At 36.3% G+C, this 24,436-nt stretch overlaps 1 protein-coding gene across 20 annotated transcripts in view; it reads left to right on the plus strand.

Annotated features, from left to right (window-relative positions):
- The window catches only part of MBNL1 (muscleblind like splicing regulator 1), a 241,476-nt gene extending 217,328 nt beyond the window's left edge, over positions 1-24,148 (plus strand). For 15 of the 20 annotated variants that reach the window (XM_074190779.1, XM_074190760.1, XM_074190770.1 and 12 more), the window contains 7 exons: positions 4,454-4,711; positions 6,116-6,169; positions 7,045-7,198; positions 13,140-13,175; positions 13,916-14,010; positions 17,399-17,473; positions 20,606-24,148. In XM_074190779.1, coding sequence (XP_074046880.1) covers positions 4,454-4,711; positions 6,116-6,169; positions 7,045-7,198; positions 13,140-13,175; positions 13,916-14,010; positions 17,399-17,455 — 654 coding nt within the window. In that variant the 3' untranslated portion in view covers positions 17,456-17,473; positions 20,606-24,148. The remainder of the gene's footprint in view (positions 1-4,453; positions 4,712-6,115; positions 6,170-7,044; positions 7,199-13,139; positions 13,176-13,915; positions 14,011-17,398; positions 17,474-20,605) is intronic. The other 5 variants (XM_074190765.1, XM_074190762.1, XM_074190763.1 and 2 more) reach the window with 5 other exon arrangements.
- Positions 24,149-24,436: the final 288 nt, after the last annotated feature.

Below are 24,436 nucleotides of genomic sequence, written 5' to 3' on the forward strand. Positions count from 1 at the left end.
TCCTTAGCTAGCATATCTAACCTCTTGATAAATAATAAATGTTGATAAAGGGCTTCCTTGCTTTATCCCTGATCTTCTTAGGCCATCTAACTTTTCTTGATTTCACATAATGCTGTTTGCTTTAAGTAAGTATTTTTACTCTATTAAGCTCCATTTTTGTTCCTGATTTGGAAATAAATGTCAGATTTTACCAAAATTCTTTTTAGACTATTATTATAATCATATTTTTATTATTTGTATTTATATGGCTTATTATAATCTTCCTTATATGAAACCAGTCAGAAGCTGAAACTTCTCTAAACTTCACTTTCTTCCTTTAAAAAAGAAGGAAGTTGTACTATATGGATGCTAAGTTCCCTTCATTCTCTTATTCTAAAATTGTGAGGTAATTTAGGTGGCACCATCATGCACAGAACTCTCGACCAGGAATCAGAAAGACTCGTCTTCCTTGGTTTAAATTTGGCCTTCAGACACATCTAGCTGTGTGACCCTGGGCAAGTCATTTAACCCTGTTTGTCTTATTTTTCTCATCTCTAAAATAATTTGAAGGAAATGGCAAACTTCTTCACTGTCTCTGCTTAGAAAACTCCAAATGGAGGTCACAATGAGTTGGAGGTCACAATGAGTTGGATACGACTGAGACAACTAAACAACAACTAACATAATTTTAAGTTTTTTAAGCCTCTTAAAGATTCCTACAAAAAGAATTTCAGATTTTGGTTTATCTTTCTTGATGACCCTGACATGGTATGGGCCAGTGACCCGGTGGAGTAATAAGAGATGTGCCAAGCCATTCATCCTTGAAGAGCTAATATAAATATGAATCACATAGAACATATAACTCTCTTTAAGATGAAAGCTGTGTGTTAGATGTGGCTGCTTCTTCCTGGTTCAGTTTAGCAAAAGAATAACATGTTGGTCATGTCGATTATATTTGCATATTGAAAATTATTCATCAAAACCCTTCACAAAATAGGGAGCCTGACTGCTATGTTTGATTAGAATTCTTTTGAAATTGTATAATTAGAGAAGTTGAGCTGGGAGATTCCTCAGAGCCCATTTTGTGGATGAGGAAACGAGGTCTAGAGAAAGTGGTTAACTCTCTTATGTAAGATCTCATAGGCATGGATGTGATCCCAGGTTCTCTGACCTAAGGTCCAGGGGACATTCTCTGGTACCATTAGCCCAAATTTATTCAAACAAGTCGGACCATAACCCAGCTTAACAGTTTTATTTGGAGTTCATCATATGTAGGTCTTTAATGGTCATTTTATTTAATTTTGTCCAAGTCAAATAGAGGTCAACCATCCACTTTAATTGTTTTTGCTGGCACCCTGATCTCTTTACTTCCAGTTATCTTTACCTCTTTCTCTAATTTGTCTCTATTAATCTATTCTCTTTTTTGTCTCATCCTTGCTTTTGATCAAATCCATACCAAAGCAGATTTTCTTTTCTTGCTTTCTCCCCTCTACCCCAATGTTGTATCCTTTAGGGAAGTTCTTTGGAGTAAGGATAAAACTATCTCTCTGCCTTTCCCTTGCCCTAGCAACTTTTAACTTATTCTTCCTTCCCTAGAATCAGTGCTCCCATTTCTTCACCTTGCCTTTCCTACACCAGAAGCCCTGGTCTATTCCCTATCTCCAGAGACCCATTCTTCTGCTTGGTAATGCCGAAATGCCTTGGGACAGCTTGAGTCTATCTTTGAAATTCATTTGAATCATTCTTCCATCCCTTACATGCAAAAGATTCATTGTTAACACCCTTTGTATGATTTTGTATTTTCAAAGAATCTGAGCATTGAGGTATACCTTGTTTCTTCCTCTATTACTTTGTTTTTTAATTGTAAAAATCACTTAGAAGATTAAGAGTTATATGCTAGACCTGTTTTTTCCTTAATGGATCAAAGAAGGAGAAGTCCTTTTTGGAAGTCACAAATGACGATAATGGGTCATGAAGAAGGTTGACCCTAGACCCCAAAGAAGAAAAGAAGATGTGTGGGGAGCTGACCATAACTGAGAAGTAAATCTTAAGGGCTAATCCCCAAAGATGTTTCTGGCCTAGAGACCCTAATCTCTCTATAGATTTTTATTGCAAACCTTTATGAATCAATCCCTTTTCCAGTCCCTTGCCTTTCTCATAAGCAAAATATTTACCTAATAATAAATGCTTATTAATTGATTCCCAAGCCTCCCCCTCCCAGTCCAACATCTACCCTTCTGGGAACAGTTCTTGCAGGACTTCTTCTCTGTAAGTGAGCTGGGAAGAAGAGGAGGAAGGCCTGGCTCTTCCATTGCCCCAGAGAAAGAGATGCTCTAGGTTCTCATAATTACAGTACTGTAGTTCAGATGTTCAGGTATGTGGTGACTTAAAAATCAGTCCTAGAATTCTTCCTATCAGTCATTCAATCAACATACATTTATTTAGCAGATCCTATCAATCAAGCTGTGTACAGATCATAAGGATTCCTACAGGGAAACATCTCTACTTTCTTAAGCATTGTTCCTTAGGAAAACACTTTGCCAAGTTCCAAGTAGCTGGTGGAACAAATGAGAAGTTCTTAAATTGGAGGGAGTAGAGAGGTTATTTTGCAATTAATAATGAAAGGAAGTGCAGTGTTATGTGGCACCTTTTGGGTCCCTTTTTCTTTTCTTAATCAATGGCATACATTTTTTAATCATAATTATAGGGCATAAATCCCGAGAAATAAACATAGTTCTCCAACGTAATTACTGAATGTGTGAATCAGAAAATAGTTTGACATTTTAAGTCATTATAAGCTTGAAGCTCCTCTTTGTTAATTATAAGAATAAAGAACTCGAGGTCTGTATTTGAAAAGCAAGTCAAAAAGTGAAGATGTTTCCTTGGACAAGGACCAGTGGGAAAAGGGATCCTAAGGAAATGAAATGTTTTGGACAGCCCTCTTGTGGAGAAAAGTTGGAATAGCTCAGCAAGCAGCACTGCCTTGATGTGTCAGTCTACTATCAATACCTACTCAATCGAAGTGAGATTAGGCATTTATTATGAGCTTACTATGTGCTAAGGCTCAAGATGTACATATACATGACCAAGAAAGACCCCCTTCTCAAAGACCTTGAGATCTATTGGAGGAAAGAATATACAAACAAGAGAGAGACAGCATACATTGGCAATAACCAACAGAAGGATGGCAGTGGCATTATGGGATGGTGAAAGACTTCTTGAAGATGCCGGCATGTTAGTTGAAACTTGTTGGACTCGAGGGAAAACATTCCAGGAAAGGACATAGACAGGGATTGATGCTGGAGTGTGGAGAGGAAATGTCTTGTTCATAGAGAAGCAAGAAGATTGGTGGGACTGCTTCCAAAACCAGATAGTGGGGAATGTAAGGCATTAAGATTAATAAAAAGGTCAGGGGCAGGCTTTCCAGGGCTTTGAATGTCATACAGAGAATTTTGTATTTGATGTTGAAGATGAGAGGGAGACTTTGCTCCCTACCATGCTATTTAATAAACTCCGATGTGGTTGAACTTAATAAAAAAAAAGTTTAAAAATCAGTTAATCAATGAGAATTTAATAAATGACTACATGATAGGGAGAGAAGGAACTGTGTTAGGCAATGGGGATACCCACAGGGATAAAAGTATATGTGTTGCGTGCTTACCCAGTCCCTAAGGTCAATTTTAACCAATTTCAAAATATTTTAGAAATGAATAGCATGGAAATCTTGAACACAAGTCTACATGTTCAAATATAATAGCAGGTGATTATAGTAATAAATGGGTAAATAATTTTTATCAACAATGAAAGTCCATTAATTAATTAACCTTAATCATTCCATCCACATCTCAGTCTGGTGAACATTAACCCATGGATTAGAAATAATTTCCATTTTGAGCTTGCTCATTTCTTCGCCCATTCTTCAAGGATCCATAATCCTTATTCTTCCACTAAGACAGATTGCAACCCTTCTATAACTTAGCAGGTGCTGTCCCACAGTGGCTGTGATGGAAAATGCACCAGCCTGCAACCCTCATGCTGATGGAGCTCTCCACACTTTCCTAGATGATGTATGCCTATTACTAAAACCAACTTGCTGACTGAATTTCCCCAAATCTCCTTGTATGTACATAGTTATTTACATGTTTTCTGGATCATTTGAATGTAAACTCTTTGAGGGGGTGCCTTTTCCTTTCTTATTATTTGAAAGAAGGTAAACTGCATAGCTTAATTATTCACTAAAATTAACATAATGTGTATATTTTGGATAATGATAATATTTACAGAACTAGTTATAGAGTTGTTTCTGAAGCTTTATTTGCTAATTATACAGGTACTTAATTTATAAAACATTCAGATTATGAATCTTTTTTGCTTTTTCTTGTTTTTAATTTAATTATTCATTTAAAAAATTAAGCCCAATCTAAGCAGGATTCTGTTTGGGCATGACTTTCCTAATTATCTTTCCCTTCTACAGGTATGTAGAGAGTATCAACGGGGTAATTGTAACCGAGGAGAAAATGATTGCCGCTTTGCTCATCCTGCTGACAGTGCTATGATTGATACCAATGACAACACCGTCACTGTGTGCATGGATTACATTAAAGGGAGATGCTCTCGGGAAAAGTGCAAATACTTCCACCCTCCTGCCCATCTACAAGCTAAGATCAAGGCTGCTCAATACCAGGTCAACCAGGCTGCGGCTGCCCAGGCTGCAGCTACTGCAGCTGCTATGGTAAGTCAGGAAAGCAGCTTCCCTTTTCAAAGAAGATTTGAAAAAGGAAATACAAGAAGTCATTTATTTATTAATTTTTATTGGTTTTTGTTATATTTCAAAACTTTTTTTTGAAGATTAGGTTATTCAAGTTTATCCCAATGTTTTCAGAGAAGCTCTTAAACAGTTTCAGATTGATTTAAAAAATATTCTTTACCTAACTCAATCTCTTCTATTCTGAATCAGAGCTGAAACTAAGATGTAACAATCAGAAATTTGCCCCAGCATGCTGAATTCTGAGGTTTTGAGCACCATTTGCTGTGTTTCATGAAAATAGAAACAATAAAGTTTGCCAAGAAATGAGCATGAAAACTTAGCCAAAAGAGGAAGTTATCCAAGATTGGCTTGAAGTGAATTTCTTCCTAATCCTACCCTGCTCTTCCTTCTACCTTAACTAAGGCTGACTGAATATGCATTAGCCTTGGTTTTTGGTACTTCCCCCAGGTACAAACCTTCCTAGTTACAGCTCTGTTCCTGAAAGTCGTGAAGTGTAAGAAGCAGCATGTTTATTTCAAAATTTAACCATCATCCCCGCACTCATCCTAATTGGTCATTCTTTTCCCCTTGGTGTACGTGCTTTGTACACAACAGAAAGTCTTCCTTTCTCTACTCTGCTTTGTAACAAAAATGCAGTCTGGAACACTTTAGGAAAACAATAGCAATCAAATAGTCTCTAATTTTAAGTAAAACATTGAAAAATTAATCTACTAATTTGATTGTCTTGAATAACATTATGGTCGAAAAATAACTGCAATCTCGAGGAGCGTAATTCTATCATTTTGTAGAGAAGGACCACAGTACTTTTGAAGGAAGCTTTTAGATTAATGATGAAAAGAAAATGTATTCTTAAAGTACATTATCATGTGATCTAATAGCTGATTTTTATAGGTTCATTTTCTGTTCCTTGCTTAGCTATTGTTAACGTTGTCTTTTATATAAATATCTATTTTTATCATTAAGATATTCATATTAAATACTGTTGTGTGATATTCATAGCTCAGTAAAATATGCCAGAGCTCTTTTTTGTATGTTTATTGATGAATACTCGAGAGAAAAATGCAGAAGTTAGACTCTCTTCCTATCTCTTCTTTCACTCTTTTTTTCTGATAGAATATCTTGTTTGTAATTAACTACATAGAGGTTGTATCCTCACAATAACAACTTAGTAGTGCCTTTATTGTGCATGCTTAGTCTTGTTATTCGTTGTATATGGCATTCCGATGATTTGTTTTTTTATTTGTTTTTTTCTCACCTACCCAAAAATGCACTGCTGCCCCCATGATGCACCTCTGCTTGCTGTTTATGTTAATGCGCTTGAACCCCACTGGCCCATTGCCATCATGTGCTCGCTGCCTGCTAATTAAGACTCAGTCGGCTGTCAAATCACTGAAGCGACCCCTCGAGGCAACCTTTGACCTGGTACTATGACCTTTCACCTTTTAGCTTGGCATGTAGCTTTATTGTAGATATGAGTTTTTTTTTTAATTTATTTTTTAAAATACCTTTTTTTTTTCCTATTGTAAAATTTTAAAATACAATGGAAAACTGAGTGTGGTTTCCTGATATGATTAGTGGGGAAAGCTACAAAGTAAATCTATGTGTGTCCACCAACCAACCAAAGATTCTTAAATCCCATTGGTCCACATTCAGTTTAGCTGCATTGTAAGATGTGTTGATAAAGTCTGTAGAGGCCATTAGAGTTATATTTATTACTGACAATGGATGGATCGGTTTGGTTGGCATGGCTTTAGAAAGGTTCTCATGTAGTTTTATCTGAGGTAGCTCAGGGGTAAGGTACCTGCATGCCCCTGGTACAGTTTGCATGTTGAGTCAGATGGGGGTGGGCCGGGGCAGGTGGGAGCAATGTCATATGGAGCTTCCCTGTCGCAGTCACTCTTATCAGTAAGATGATGATTAACCTGCTTGGATTTGTTGATCCTCATGGAGCTAGCAGCAAAGCTCGTCTTTTTTTTCCAAAATAATGGCTTCCTACTGTAAGCCTGAAGCATTGTGTAACTTGAAGCACTTTAGTACATAATAACATATGGCTCCAACATGTTTTCTTTAACTAGTGTGTTTTTTTTTCTTAGACTAAAGTAATGCTTCCTTTAAAGCTTTTATCTTGCTTTTTTTTTCTTTTTTTTTTCTTTTTTTGGTTAGTTAAGTCTGCTCTGCTGCTTGCTTGCTCATGGAAAAAGATGGTGCTCCCTAACTATTTGAGCCTTCTACTGATTTTTTTCTTTTCTTTTCTTTTTTTTACTGGTCTTTGTTTTTTATACTCATTCACCACACAGGGAATTCCTCAAGCTGTTCTTCCCCCATTACCAAAGAGGCCTGCTCTTGAAAAAACCAATGGTGCCACGGCGGTCTTTAACACTGGTATTTTCCAATACCAGCAGGCTCTTGCCAACATGCAGTTACAACAACATACAGCCTTTCTCCCACCAGGTAAGGAGTTGGGGCTTTGCCTACAGAGAGTTGCCATGACTTTCTGTAGCTTAGCTGTTTATACTGTGATGAAGCAAGTAATGTACATTCATAAGCAGGTTTTCAGACCTAGACAAATCCAAATGTGAAAAATTTTATCAGATTGTTCAGTAAGAGAATAGTGACTTTGTCTCATGTTGATTTCCCATGAGATGTTTTCTTTGAAATTTAGCATTTTTTTAATGTATTATGGACTGTATGAAATGAGATTTAAGGTCTTTAAAATGGAAATATAGATTAAGCTCTCATTTCCTTTTTTTCCTCTCCTCACTGTCCAAAGGGCTATTTCATTTTATTCTTTCTTTCTCTAAGATCCTTACCTGTTTTATAATTGTTCTTTAGGGGCTAAGAGAGTTGATTTTTTCTGTTTTCACTTATCTCCCTTGAAAGGTAGGTAGAGAAAAGCTAAAGAGAGAAGATGGCACCAGCTGTCTCATAGGTTTTCAAAGCGATTATCCACTGATTCCAATCATCATATTACCTTCAATAAATGTGTTACTTACTACTAGTTTTTACTTTTTCCCCTATGAATATATAAAGACAGGATCCCAGTTAACTTCAAACTTTACTACAGATATAAACTCCCTGTCTGTCAAGATTATTTTCCTTCAAAGGTTCAAATTTGAACATAGTTTCATTTTTTCCCATTAAAGTAGCTGAATCTATAAATGAATAGTAGAAAATGAATTTATTTTCCTATTATAATTCCACATTATTAACTTAGTTCTATACATTATCATTTTACATTTTGTTCTATCCCTAAGATATATATGGGTTTGTTTTACCTAGAAAAAACACAGTAGTAGTTAGAGGATCCATCCTAAAAGTGTGGAAGGACTGACTCTAGCATACTGGCTGATCAAATCACCTAAATTCTCACTGCCCCTCCTCCAAAAAAAAACTATGTCTAGATAAAGCAAGTGCCAACCTGCATTGATGGAGGGAGTTTCCTCACTGAAAGCTTTCTACAGCAAAAAAATTACAAGTCCAATCAAAAAAATATATTTATATAACTATCGAACTGCCCAGTATCTAAATTGCAGGTTGACATATTTGTGAATGAGGATTGTAATTCATAACCTTCAGGCTGTTGGCTAAAATAGGGGATGGCATAAGTAAATTAATATTGTTTAGATGGTTTATTTTAATCCTTTAGTACAATTAAAGTTTTCTAGTTCTGAAACTGAGTTAGGAAATCACTGCAGCTTGAGCCCTGAGACAGTAAAGGATTCAAAATTTTTGAGTTTTTGAAATTTCATTTTGGTAAAGGGTTCAACTGTTTATTTATGGTTGATGTCCTACTTATCTATGTATATTACAAAAAGGCACTAGAAGTCATCTTTGCAATTCTTGCCCTGGGACAAAACCCAGTTAAACTCAAAATTGCCCCATTTGTATTCCCATTCATTCCACTTAAGACTTATTTTATTGCCTAATTTTGATAGAGAGGTGGCCCTGTATATTCTTAGACTAGGACAGTGTGGGGACAACTTCTGACCGGGCCTACCAGATTCCAAAAGCTTATGGGATGCCTACTTTGGCTGGAATGTTAAACCTACTGCCATCTGAAAATCTCTTCACTAGAATGAAGAATGATGAATTTTTTTAGTTACATCAGCACATAAAAATAATTGACTTTGAGACATAGAGGGATTGTAATTTGCATTTCACCTGTGAAATCACATATTATTGGCACATTCCCATCTGAACCATAAAATTCCTTTTTGTATTATTAGAAATATATATGTGTGTTCCAAAAATCTTAAGGTAGTGTAGTTTTAAGCTTTTAAATGTTACAACTGCCCTAAGATTTTTGGGTCAACCTGTATGGATGGATGGATATATATATATATATATGAAATATACAAAGCACGTATATATGAAAATAGATATCTATAAATGTAGATATTTCTAAATATATATTTTATCTCCATACCTATAAACACACATATTTATATATAAAATCATAGACTCTGTCTATATATCCAAAATAGCAATAATAACTTACATTTATAAAGTGTTTACTTTGTGACTGGAATATCTAGATGATACCATGGGTGGAGTGTTGGCATTGAAATCGGGAAGACTGAAATCTGACCTCAGACACTTCCTAGCTGTGTTACCTTGGACAACTCACTTAACCCTGATTGCCTTGCATCTAGTGCCATCTCTGGTCATCTCCAGTTGTCCTGATTCATATCTGACCACTGGACCCAGAGGGCTCTGGAGGAGAAAGTGAGATGGGCGACTTAACACAGTCCCCTCTCACTCGCATCCAATTCATGTGCTTGTCATGGCATAACCTCCCCTGCTGTCATAGTCTTCTTTGAGAATGAAGGACAAACTTCATGAAGCATTTGTGACAAACTTCATGAAGCATTTTACAAATATTATTTCATTTGATCCTCATAATAGCCCTGGAAAGAAGGTACTATTATTAACCCCATTTTACAGATGTGGAAACTGAGACATTGATTAAGTGACTAGCACAGGGGCATACATCTAGTAAGTGCCTATGACTGGATTTGAAATCGGGTTTTCCTGACTCCAAGTCTAATACTCTACCCACTGTGCTAACAAGCTGCCCCTAAATAAATAAAAATCATAGATTCTGCCATTTTGAAAAATCCCATCCTAAAAATTATTTTTTTCCTTTCTTTGCCAATATATAATAAGGAAACAGTTTAGAAAGCATAGCGGATCTCTGGGTCAGTATATGCAAGTCTTTCCCCCCCATCCTCCGGAAAACCCTGTAAGTCTCTAAATTGTAGACAAGTTCAGTCCCTATTCTTTCATCTGAACAAAAATTTGGTTTTAAAACAGACATTCTCTCATAAATTCTCAATTTGCCTACTTAATTGAAAGGAAAATGCACTTAGAATGGCAGTTTTGCCTTAGGCTAGAAAGTGAGGGATAATGTTTAAGCAGGCAATGTGCTATTTATCTCTTCTTGTTAACCAACCAATCCATTGGAAGAAAAGAGGAATATTAAAGGTCTTTCACAAGGGATTGTTTTATTGGTAAGTGGGTCCTACAGTATTAGGGTATTTTTTTTGTTGGTGAGCTATTGCCCCTAACAAATATTCTCCTTGCTGCCTTATGTTCCTCTGCAGTTAATCCCTCCCCAAAGTGTCTGTGTGTATTGTAATCTTCATGGTGATGATAACTCAGACTAAAATTTGAAAGAAAAACCTTTATAGCTCCATATCAGCAAGAGTTTGCAAAGCTAACTGGTTTTTAGCATGCAGACCTAATTATGCATGGAATGACATAATACCATAGGTGAATTATAACATGGAAACAGACCTAGAATAATTAAAAACATCTAATATTTCACACTCTTTGAACTGCTTTTACCAGTAAATACTGCTTCTCTGTATACATTTTCTTTCCCCTGCTTCATCAGAGTTATTAGAAGGACTAATGAATTCTTGCTCCCTGCCCTGCAGCCTTAAATTTAGCCTGTGGTTTTGTCTCGCATTAGCTTCCACATTATTACCAGTATAAATCACTTCTATATCTATTTTCTTCTGAAATGACAGTCTCTGAAGCACTGCAAACCAGAATAATGGGGTATAATCCCCCAGTCACTTGAAACCATAGTATTATTTTTTAACTTGGAAAACCTTTCCCTTGATACACTACCAGCAGTCCTGGCTTTCCTTATATCCACTTGACCCCTTTCATGAACTGTCAGTGCAAATCCTTTTCACACCTTCATTTTTTCCACCGGCTTACCCCCTTTTCAGGTAAGGTTGGCTTGACAATGTACCCATCCCAGTAAAGGGAAAAGAGCAAATGGGGCTAGTGAGACAGGGACAAATTATATATTACTGGAACTCATAATGCATTTTCTCATAAAAACCTTCCCATACCTGGTGATTCATAGTTTTCTATATTAGATCTGATAGATTTAAAGCTAAAAGGCCTCTTAGAGATGATGTACTCCAAATCACTGATCAGATGTGTAAAGGGAGATCCAGAGAGAGTAATTTCATTACCTGTAGTTATTAAAGAGAGTAAGTAGCAAGACTGAAATTTGAGCCCAGGTGTTCAAATTACAAATCTAATACTGTTCCTCATTTGCCACTATGACTCCCAACATTCAAGACTATTTGCAGTGCTTTATCTCTCTTAAAATAACAGGGTGAACATTATATTTGGAGATAGAAAGTCTGGTCCCTAGATAAGGTACATCCCTTGCAATCTGTATGACCTTGAGCAAGATTCTTTGGCTTTTTCTCAGTCCTAGTTTATATATTTATAAAATGAAGCTAACCAGTTTATCAGGCTGTTGCCCTATAAGTAAAGGGCCTTAAATTTTATAGATAGCTATCATTGCTATTTTTCCAATTCAGGTGCAATAGGAGTTAAACATTCTTTAGTAAGCTTGTCTAGAAATATAACCTCTTTGTATAAAACTGTTTCTATGGGGAAAATGCCTTCTGACTCCCAAACCATTATGCAATACCAGTTAGCAAGTTGGTACAAGCTTTTGATTGTTCTCCCTTCACTGTGACAACAGCCCAGTTGCTGCTCTTCTCACTGTAACCACACTTGTTTGATATTACTATTTATGACATTGTTCTGAAGGGCTGCCTCTGAAAAGGTTCCATTAGTAAACACTTTTTGAAAGAAAATTGACCCCAGGTGCCATCACAAGTTATATTTAAGTGGGGAGATGCTAAGTTTCAGGTTGAAAAATAACATCATTTGATCTTTTTTTTTTATATTCAGCTGCTTTAAAAGGACTCTGTTTTAACAAAAAGTCAATCTGCATATGGGAAATGCCTATTCCTGGAGGGTTTTTTATTAAATGAATTAGATTTTCATTGCTCATATGTCAAGGGAAAAAAAAAAAGAGGACTGCTTGGTATTCATCATATTTCTTTTGACATATGCTGGTGGAAGGATTTGTGAGTAATAATGGCGAGGCCTTATCTGCTCACTGCTTAACCTCACCTGTTTTCCCCAAAGCATGCTTCATAAGGCTTGCATTGAAGTCCAGTCACTTTTGAAAGTATCATAAACTCAGCAAAATGTTTATATCGATATGGGTAGCCCAGATGATCATTCAAGTCTCTTGGGTCTAACCCTACCATGGATTTATAAGTGCTCTCCTGGGAATGTGAATCCTTGTAAATGAGGTCTCTGTGAGACTAAACTTCTTTCTATTATCTCATCTTTAAATTCTACATTCAGCAAAATCCAGATTTATGTTTTCAACATTTTGCTCAGTTTATGTTGCATGGTGTTTTCATATCTTAGTTCACAAGTGTAGAAAATGATTGCATTCACCTCCACCACCATCAACTAACCCCACTCCCTGCATAGCCCCATACCAGGTGATGTGTCTCTATCATGCAAGGCCCTCAGGACCAAGGACAGGGAAGTAAGCAAATTGGAATCCCCTTCCTTCTGCTTGGTTGCCACTACATTGTTAAGTTGATTCTGTTTATGGTACTCTTCAATGTTTTCTGAGAAAATGATATCTTGAATTATTTAGTTTAAGCTCAATCCAAAGGAAGAGTTAATGCATTATTACTGTATAGCTAGATCCAGGAAAGCAAACTGTTAGAATGCCATTCTTTGGACAGTAGCCTAGAATTGTTTGGGTTCCCCCAGTCCCGTAATATGTTAGATAGACAGATGTAAGGAAAAACAAGGTGGACCAGGCCCATCTTATGTTGGCTTTGAATCTTCCCCTGGGTCCAGGTCTACCCTGTCACTCACTGGGCCATTGGATGATTGGATTGTGCTGATGGTTACATGCCACTGTTCCCATAATAACATTTTTGTTTCTTCTTTGTTCAAATGAATTTCCTAATTACACGTGTGATGGGTTGTTTTAATTCTTTTCCCTTTTCAAATCCACCTTCCTGTTGCAATGCATGATGGGCAGGCTCAATCTTGTGCATGACACCCGCTGCGAGTGTTGGTAGGTGCCAGCTTCATTTCTTATCTTCAACTGGTGGTACAGCTCACAGCCCCTCAAAATCCACCAACTAGTCTAATGAGTGTGGCTCTCGGGTGGATCAGCTCCCCCCCCCAACTGACAGATACCTGTCAATCAAAGACGAGTCTCATCTTTAATTGACATGGCACAAGGAAATCCAGTCATTGGTATTTTCCTTTACACACAATAGTTACGTTTTTGGTCATCTTTCTGGTGGATTTTGATTGGACTGTGGGTTCTGGTATTTTTTTTAAAAAAAATCTATCTCATAAAAGTAATATATTGTGTTATCTTTGTAATAGTTAATATGGTAATAGACTTTTATACATATGGAATCTACATGCTTTAGTAAACACCTTTGTTCAATAAACACCTGAGATTTTTGAATGTGTAAATATGAGCTCATTTTAAGTTTCTTAAGTTGACTTAGCCAAATAAAGCTGTTTGTGTTGTTTTCCTGATTTGATGGTAACAAGCTTTTTTTTCCCCTTTTTTTCTCTTTCATTTCCTCCTCCCCCTTTCCCTTCCTTCTGTCCTCCTCCCGCCCGGAATGTTGTCCCGCTTTGCACTGTGATTGCATGTCCTTTGCTGCTGACGATGCCTCGTCACGTGGCTTAACTGCTGTGGTAAACGCCCTGCCCAATGGTCCTCCCCATGTTACCATGGTTTCCATGCTGCTACACTCTTCTGTATGTTTGCTTATGTGATTTTCCCTCCGAAAGTTCCCATGGTGCACGGTGCTACGCCAGCCACTGTGTCCGCTGCAACAACATCCGCCACAAGTGTTCCCTTCGCTGCAACAGCCACAGCCAACCAGGTTTGCTAATTTACAGCTTTGTTTCTTAAAATAAAAATAAATAAATAAAAAAAACAGACACAGCTCTAATGGGGCTTAGTCCAACAGCCCTTACGCACATGGAGCTGCCATTGGGAGGTCAATGGGAGCCATATGTCCGTGAGGATTGTGGGTGGTGCTTTTAATAAGCATGGGGATTTCCAATATTCCTCTTGTTGGCCTAGACCTTCTCTCTCTGATGAGTGGCAGAATGCTTTTGTGCCTTGGCTCAGTGCTCCAAGGGTGTTGCAGCAATAGTCCCAAAGTAAATTGAATTTACACTAGCATTTCTGACTTGGTCTTAACATTTTATGCAGAGATACTGAGCACCAAAAGTAGGGACTCTGAGGGTGTTCTTCTAAGTGCACATGTGGAGAAATTCATTTGCCACAGGGTATCTTTCCATTCACCCCCCCCCACACTATTCTTCAGAGAAAGAGTGGGGAAAGAGATACAAACCAAAATCAATTTTTAATGCCACACATGACCACACTTGTAAACTGAGTCCTTTAAAAATAGACCCAATAGATAATTTTGAAAGGCTGCCTATTCAAAAGAAAAATAGTCAAGTGTTGTATGGCACCTCTTAAGAGATGTGCGGAATCTCTTGGAATTTAAGGGAAGAACCCTATATTAAATTGTCCAGAATATACAACAGACTTATTATACCATGATAAAAATATTTATTGTTTTCTCATTCATTGTTAATCATAGAGATTTATGGAGTTGTAGGATGAGAACTATGACCAGCCCTTTGAAATAGAAAGTTCCTAAGTCAAGAATTGATGTTTCATGATGAAGCAGTTAAGAAAAAAAATCATAGATGAAACAAAGTCATTAAATGCTTATATTGGCGAGCTTTGAAGTTACCAAAATGCCTTCTTGATTGCTCATTATGAAAGCAAAGTTCCATAGGAAAAGCAGAATTTAAAGCCATGCGCTATGATAGACCTCTTGAATTCCAAGGCAAGATGCCACTACAGATACCTAATGAGAGCTACTATCCCATGGACACAAATACTATATAGAGTAGAAGAGATCATCTGAGGGCAAAAGAATCTTGAGTTATGGATAGGAATTTTCCCCCCAATGAACTTTTTTTTTTTTGCAAGGCAAGTGGGGTTAAGTGGCTTGCCCAAGGCCACACGGCTAGGTAAATTATTAAGTATCTGAGGCCAGATTTGAACCCAGGTACTCCTGACTCCAAGGCCGGTGCTTTATCCACTGCGTCGCCTAGCCGCCCCCCCAATGTACTTTCAAACATTACTAGGGTGGGGTGATAGGACTTTGTCACAGGGAATTAAATTTGTCAAGAGCTGACTAAACTTGCTGTATAAAAAACAGAAGTGTTTTGAATGTAGTTAGCAAGAGTAATTCATTAACTGAGGAAGTTACAGAATGATGAGTTCAGGTCCATTCTTTCCACCCACCATACAAACTCCATTTTCCTTGCAACCTCAACTGAAGATGTACTTGAGGCAACCAGACTGGGGCACTTTTTGTGGAACCTGCCCCCCCCCCCGATTCCAAATATTTCAGTGATAAGTCCATCTGCTCTTGACAAATAACACTGAGATAATAAAAAAGTTAATTCTGATTTTTTTCAAAACTCTGCCAAACTTTAAACAGTTCTTAGCAAAGAAACATTTATTTTCTTTTTTAATTGAATCTTGTGACAATACCTTACCCTCATCCCCCATTCCGCTAACCCATTAAGCTCATTTACAAGAATGTTAGCTGGGGCATATGTGGCATTTCAGGAAGTAATCTATAGAAGACATTTCTTAATGCATCTAAAGTGGTGTGTTTACCGTAAAGATCAATGAATCGAAACTTCTTTGTCCCATGTGCCATATATGACTGCAGAATTGCTGGTGTAAGCAGCATCACAACAAAACAAATTTCTACACTCTCTTTGTCATCTGGGTTCCAGGGACACTTAACAATTTTTTTGCATTTTGCTATGACCATTTCACGCATAACTTTCTTGGGCTCCTTATAACATGGTTAAAATGTTGCCACCAAAAAATGAAAAGTTAGATATACATATATATGCCCATATATATTATATCTACATATACATGGCCATGTATATGCTTACAGTACATAAGCAATGTGGGTGAATAGCCATTGCCATCAAATGTAACCTGCATGCATAGAGAAGTTCTTTCTGGCCCTTCATCAGTATTGATGGGTATTGAAGGTCCCTGGTATGTTTCCGCAGTCCCATTCTTGATGCTTCTACACTGTTGGGTACAACATCCTGTCCTGCAACAGCAGGAAAAAATGGTATGCGAAGCTTCATTTTGTTTGGAGCCCATTTTACTACTTGATGCTGTAATATTGTATTAAGATGTGATTTTGAAGGATGAGCATCCAAAGAGAAATCAAATCAGTTGCCCCAGCAGACTAGATAGCGACACTTAATGGCCATCCTTGCCTTTGCAGAGTGTGTTCAACATTTGGAAAAATGCTTTCACATATTATCACCCCCTTTTTGTCCTCCCAACCACCCTATGTACTCTGTAGGTCAAGTGTTATTTTCTCCATTTTTATTGATAAGCAAATTTAGACTAGAAGAGATGAAGTGACTTGCCCAAAGGCAGAAAGTAAGGTCATTGAAAAGCCAAGAGAAATCCCTCAGGTCATCGAGAATTCTTGATTTAGAGGAAGAAAAAACTCCAACCTGAAAGGTCACAGTTCTTCTGAATTGTGGAAGCTAGTAATCTTCACATCTAGTTTTCAATGCAATAATGTTTCTCACTTCCTCTAGTGCTACTATTGTTTGTCATATGACAAAATGTGTAATTCAGATATCAAAGCAATTTTGTGGAAAGTTCCACTTGCCAGTTATCTAGAGCTTTGAGTGGTCATGTTTTTTTGGTTTTTTTACTCTCTTGCCACTCACAATTCATGGCTGCATTTTGGAGGGTTAATTTTTGACACATTTCAGACACATTAACAAGGGAAAGAAATGTCTGAAATTGGATGCACGATTAAAACAAAACATTCTTACTCCTCATCGTTTTTCCCAGGCAAGTAAATCTCAGATGTGTGTAGGCCAACAAACAGGGACTGCACTGCATGAACTTTTGTAATTTAACTTCTTTTACTTCCTAAACAACTGGTAACACTTATCTACAATTGTGGAGTAGTGCTTGATACAATGACTTGTTAAACCAACAAAAAGTGAAATTGCTTCTTTGGCATTCAAGTTGATGTGAACTTATTTGTTATATTGATTAAGAACTATCACCTCACGGCTGAACTTGACTTTTCTTAGAACTTAATAATGATGAGATAGTTATCTCGCTTGGTTGTTGGCTGGCTTGCATGGGTCATTCATTAAAAAACATTTTTTATTTGCTAGATACCCATAATATCTGCCGAACATCTGACTAGCCACAAGTATGTTACCCAGATGTAGAAATTTCATCACCAAACAGTAAGTCTCTCATCCACTATATGGAGTTGTCTACTTCCTGTAATATTTTTAAGATTACATAAGCGTACAATACTGCTGTTAAAAGATGTTCAATATGTTACTGAAAGGGGGGAAATCCATTTACTTTTTAAGTATCAGAGCTATTTGGGATATTTCATGTAGATCCATCCAAAAGTTGTAATGTTTCTTAAAATAAAATTCATAATAGAAAGGGGGAAAAAAGCAAATCATATGCCAAGATGAATTAAATTTGGTTTTTTACCCTTATATCACAAAATTACTCTAAGAAAGAAAGATAAAAAAATCTAATCCTAATTCTAATCCTGAGGCATAATTTAGAACCAGAGTCCTAATTTAAGTTTTAGAGATTGCCTCAGAATTATGTTTTCTGCCCCCATACCTGAATTGTTTTCAAAGACTAGAGGTGTATTCATCAATTAATCCAAAGCTCATTGCTATGGATCCAGAGCTATGCTTAAGTGTTGAGCATACAAATAAAGGTCAATATAGTCCCTGTCCTCAAGGAGTTCCCCCTTCTCTTTGGGGAGAACACATGTAGGTAACAAAATAGATGCGAGCTGATATCAGAGGGGAACAGCATAGATGATCAATTTTTATGCAAACATGTGTACAACCAATCGAGTCTTGTCCCTTTTGAGCTAATCACGTTGTGAAGCTGAAACCCTTATTCCAACAATACAAAATATCCCAACATTGCTGAATCATTTTGTTAGACCTCGTCTTCGGCATTGACTTCAGAGAAGCCTCTTGGACCATTTTTGTTTATTTCTAACATCTTTAATGGTGGTAAAGTCTTTGGACTAAGAAGATAAGGAGGATTTGGGGAAACACAGAAAAGTGGTGCGATTCAATTAGTTTTTCTTAGGCACCTACTCCAAGCTAGGTGCTGACCCTTCCCTGTCCTTAAGAAGTTCATAGTCCAATGGGGGAGACAGCAGGAAAACAAGGCTCAGATGGAAATAAGCAGCAGAGGAAAGGCACTAGCATTAAAGGGATGAGGAAAAGGGCTTCTTGAAGAAGGTGAGAGGTGTTGAATCTTCCTTGAAGGAAGACAGAAGGTCAATCTATTGAATCAGGTGAGTCATCAGGGTTAGTCTTTCTTACCACTTTGGATGAAAAATTGCATGATGTTCTATTTATTTATATAGTAATGAGACCAGTCTTCTGGTGGGGTTTAAAATCCTGGTTCTGAGGGTAATTACATTGTTGGAATAAGTGTTTAGACTCTCAGGGTGACAATTTGAAGGGGACAACACTCATCTTGATGGGTAAGTTAAAGTATATAAAAAATCAAACTTATTCCTATTACTTTATACATGTATCTGATTTGCATATTTGTGGCTATAGCTAGTTATGGCTAGCTAGATAGAAGTACTGACATTTAGGAAAATATGGAAGTCCATCTGTGAGAAAAGAATCATGAGAAAATTAAATGAAATATTTTCTTTCTCAAGAATAATTAATGTTTTAATTAAACAAAGGATTGATTATAGATTTCATAATTTTTTTAAAAAGTTTCAATTCCAAAATATTATACTTCTCATTAGGAAGTTATTTTCAATAACTGTGTCAGCTCAGTTGCATGGTAAATAGAATGCTGGACTTGGAATCAGGGGGACCTAAATTTAAATTCTGCCTCAGACATTTATTAGCTGTCTGACCCTGGGCAAGTCACTTGACCTTTGTTTCCCCTCTGTTTCCTCAACTGTAATGTCAATAGAAGGGCTTTCATGAGGATCAAATGAGATAAGATACATGAAGCTCTATAGAGATTCTAGCTGAAAAGAGTAGTGGTAAGAAAATATATCAGTGACTTTACTATGAGTTAAATGACAAGTTAATATAACTCTAAGGCTAAAAGGGGCCTTAGGGATATGGTTTGTAATTTTATAGATGAGGTAAAGAATGACAAGAGAAAGGAGATGAAATTACTTATATAGTATACGCAAAACAATAGTGGCAGAGCAGATACTTAATCTCAAGACCCTAACCGTGAGCTTAGTGTTTCTCCCTTCCCCCATTCCCACAAGCATTAAACCTTTATACTAAATGGATGATCTGTTTCTTTGAAAAATGATCACAATTTCATAAATGTCACGACACAACAAGGCAGCATTTCTGCCATTAACTGGCTTCAAAGTTTGTCACCCGTTTTCCTGGATATTTACTCATCTAAAAAATGATTTCTTAACTTGATTATCTCCAAGATCTCTTGCCATTCTAAAAAACCCAAGAAAGAATGATAAAGTGTGCCAGGTCTACTCTGCCATTGAATTGTGCATAATGGTAGTGGATTAGAATATTCATTTGATGAGTAATGAACTTGTGAAATGAATGGATCCCAGTAAAAAGCACCATCTACTAATTAATTGATGGATGTTGGTATAAGACTTGCAGACCCCAAATTCTCCAAGATTTCTTTTTGAACTTTAGAAAGGAACTTTAGATTACTTGTACTGAGGAAAAAATAAATTTTGTCCTGTGAAAGGACATTATTCTTGGGTTTATTAAGCAGCTACTTAATACCATTGGTTTCCTGTTGAAACTCAGTACATTGGAGCAGCTAGGTAGAAGCACCACTTCTGGAGTCCTGAGTTTAAATGTGGCCCCAGATACTTGATATTTATTAGCTGTGTGACCCTGGGCAAGTCACTTAACCCCATTGCCCCACCGCAACTGGAAAATAAAAACACAGTGCATTATTATTCCATGAATTTCTAAGGGAAGGGAGACAAACCATTTCTCCTCAAACAGAACTCTGTACAGGCTCAGCCTTACTTAATCAACACTGGCATTATGGACGGAGTCGTGTCTAACTATGATGGCCCTCGCTCCCAAGCACGAATTGCAAAACTGCCCTGCAGCCTGCCAGATTCCACTGGTTTAGAAAAGTCAAATTCCATTTTCCCGAGTTTCACCATTTATTAGTCCAACGCTGTGGGTATGCTGGGACCAACAGATGTATTTCCCATCAGCAGATTGTCCATCCTTTCAGATGAAGAAATCTTTGAGTGCGGCCCCAGGGAAGGCGTCGTGGGGGATACCCAGAGTTTTGCCAAAGACATGCTATTCAACTAGACTTTTTTTCTTCCCCCTCCCTCTTTTTCATAGATCACACTAAAGAGAAGAGGACAGTGTGCTTGGTTAGATTAAAGGACAAGGTCGTTAGCCATAATGTATATACTGTCAAGCAACACACCCAGCCAAACCCTCAGCCGTAAAGCATCCACCTATTGCATGTTCTCCAGATGAAAAGACAACATGGAAACTCACTGCACACTGTTGCCTAGCTATTTTGTATATTGAATTGATATTTGTGCTGAGGTGATCTTACTGTTTCCAGAACAACATTGTCTCTCTTTTCTAGCACAGAGAGATGCATATGTATTTTGGTATGCATCCACCTAGTTACTTTCCTACATCCTCATGCCATCTTGAAAAGACAGACTATGGTGTAACCATGATTCTATCATGTATTGGTACGTCTGTAGACCAAGATATAATTTAAAAAAAAAACTAAGTTTATTTCTTTCAAGGTTTACAAATAACAAAGGTGCACCTTGTATTTAAAATTGCCATTATAGACGAAAGTGTGCATGCACAGTCATTTTTGTTGAAGAGTAATATTTTTAATGTAATAGATTGTAAGAGGTGGTGAGGGAGGGATCTGACAGAGATGAATGTGCCAAGCAAAACCATAGCTGTGTATATTTTAAAGTGCATCATGGCTTTCAAAACCATGTTGTTGAAGATTCTCATGAAGTGCCATAGACTGTACATCAAAGTAGAGTATTATTTCTTCAGTGTTATTATTTTCAGAGCCACGTTTTGTTGCTTACTCGCTAATACCAATCAGTCAAAGGGCACCATTCTTTTTTTTGAAACCAAAGCTGTCTCAGAAATGGCCCATTTAACCTTACAATAACCATAGGCAGCACAAGACAAACTCTCAAATAAACACAGAAAACTCACATACTGGAGATATATAGAGAGATAGATATATATAGATATATATATATATAAATAAATAAAATTATTTTAATGCATTGTAGTGTAATATTTATGCATATTATACTGTATAACATGATACTCAAAAAAAAGGGAAATGCCATTTCTGAGACACGATAACAAGAAAACAATGTTTAAGGAACTTGTTTTGCTTCTATTTATAGCCTCTGCAAAAGTCAAAAGACTATAAATGCTTTGCAAAAATAGTTTCACTTTGTTTCCATTCTTCATGACAGTCACATTCAAAATGGTGACTCTAAACAAAGAGGAAGGCAGCAGCACTGTCATTGGATGCATGTTAAACCAAAATATGAAAATGGTAAAGATTTAATTAAGTAGTAATTGGGCGGGTTAAGTACTTGGGTGAATTTTATATGTGTTTTTTTTCTTTTTTGTTTCTGTTTTGTTTTGATTAACTGCTTATAGCCTTAGAAAGCCTTTTACAAAATTAAAAAATATATAGAGATGTGCATTCAGTTTTTAAAAATAGATTCATCCAAAGGAATTCCTTTTTTTCTTTCTTTTTTTTTTTGTGGTTTGGATATTGCAGCTAGTAGAGGATATACACATATATATGTTCAGATATATATATATGTATATGTATAATTTTTTTTGCCTGTTCAGCAATTTTGAGCATTGCTGAAGTGGGGGCCAGGTCACTAGTAGCGTGGTGTGGAATGGAAGAGGAGGAGGTTCCGTTATAGAACCTTCCATACTTCCACGTTTACGGCAAGTTTTTATGCTCGAGAGATAAGCTTTCTAGTATAAGAATGATGTGTTGATTTTACTGATTGTACTGTACATCTATTAAAGCCTTAGATTCTTACATTACGGGTTGGACCCCATACCAATGTAATTTCAATCGTGTTAAGAAAGTATAGATGACTTCACATATTATTGTAGTTAGTTTCATTATAGAATATTACTTATTTTCCTTGTTAAAATGTAGATTTTAATTTCCTACATTTATTAAAAATTGTTTTCATTTTCTATTAACAATTGAATACCATTTCAGTTTATAAAATTTTGTTTTATTAGATTTTACTGATGAATTTTTCAAGACAAAAAAATTAGTTTTTTTCTTTCATAACATACTCAGTTTTGAATTACTTGTAGTGTCATATAAGAATTCGTATTATTGTTAACTAAATGATTTATATTTTACGGATTTAATATTACAGTGTAAGAATGTCAGTCATTGTTAGTTCTCGTCTAGTTTTCATTAAAAGAACAAAGATCTTTTATATGGATATCCTATAATTATATAATCATTGCTAAGTAAGAAGTTAAGTTGTTGCTATGGCAACAATCCTGGCAGACAATTGAGTAATATTTTGATGATTTATTTTGTTTGTAATTAGTTATTATAAGAAAATCTAGATCCTAGATATTAGAATAAAATTTATTTTCTACTGTATCCATTTAAAATGTTAAAGTATTGTTTAAATATTTTTTGAAATCCCTGAATATCAGGCCTTGTTATAATTAAGCTGCATAATCGCTAGATCAAGGGACTTTTTGTTGATAATCCAAATACTCAAAGTTTACGTAACAAGAATTTTAGCGTGTGCAAACTCTTGAGGGTTGATTATGCTGCAGTTTAGCATGTTGGGACGTTGAGGAAAGAAGGTTGACTTTTTGCACTTCTGTATATAGTCAAAAAAAAAAGAGAGAAACCTGTATAATAGTGAGATCTTATTTTGAATAAAAAAAAGTCTATAATTACAAGGAGTTTTGTTAAGGCTAATAAAAAAAAATGACAGGCTGAGCAAAATTGCTTGCAAAAATGGCAGAGTTAGCACTCCAAACCCCTCCCAAAAAAAAGTGGCTTTGCTTTTTGTGGACAGCTTGTAGTTTGCCAGGATTTTTTCAGCTGGAAAGATATACCATCCTTCCAAGATCTCATGACTGACAACAGCTCCACTGGTCCAAATATGCCTGAAGATCATTGCCAAAAATAGCAGGTACTTATTTCAACCATTAAGGTGAAATCATGGATCAGATAGTCCTTACATTATTCAAAACTACTGCATGTTTAAACTATCAAAAAATAAAGAGAACTATATTAAGAATATATACTATTCAAACCAGTTTCTGACAATTTCAGTGGTTAATTGTTCACAAAAAAAAAAATCTTCAAAATGAGTTTTGACTCTCACAAAAAAGTTAAAAATCATGAACAGGCAAACCAAACAGCACACCGTAGCTATCGTTGTTATGTGATTGTTTTTTATTGCTATTAGTGAGCTGTTCTTTGAGCAGGTGAAAACAAAGAAACCTCAAATTTTACAGTTTGAATCTTCCAAATCAGAAGCACTCAAAACAGCGTTGTTATTGACGTTGTCATTTAAAAGTCATGAACCAAGTGATATTTGGCCTAGTTTGTATTGGTATGATTCCACAGTCGCACCAATTGGGTGATGACTATGTTGCACTTATTTGCAACCCTGCAACTTTCATCTGCTGAAAGGACAGACGTGCTTGATTTTACTATTATGTAATCACAGAATTACTTTTGCTTGTAGTTGCTTTCAATTATGTATTCTGTCCTTGGCTGCAATTTGTTTTTATGCTTATTTTATTATTATTGCAATAGTTGACTTTGCTGTATGGAAAAATAAAGTAAAAAAAATTGCCCTAATAAAACTTCTCTTTCTTAATTATATTTTTATATTGGAGGTTAAAAGTTAAATTATTTTTGTTTGTGTCTGTTTTGTGTATTACTCATATATTTTCATAAAATTGTTTATGCACAAACTCCAATGCTTGGGTTTGATATCAGATTGGGTTGTGGATAACCTATTTGGATAGCATGGGAGATCATGGAAACCACTAAAAATGTATCATACTCAATTCATTATCCTCTTCCCTCAGAGTGGTTAAGTTTTTATAAGAATGGACAAATTTCATTCCTGCACAGAATGGGAATCTCAA

This window comes from Macrotis lagotis, chromosome 6, assembly GCF_037893015.1.
Source record: "Macrotis lagotis isolate mMagLag1 chromosome 6, bilby.v1.9.chrom.fasta, whole genome shotgun sequence".
Lineage (NCBI taxonomy): Eukaryota > Metazoa > Chordata > Mammalia > Peramelemorphia > Peramelidae > Macrotis > Macrotis lagotis.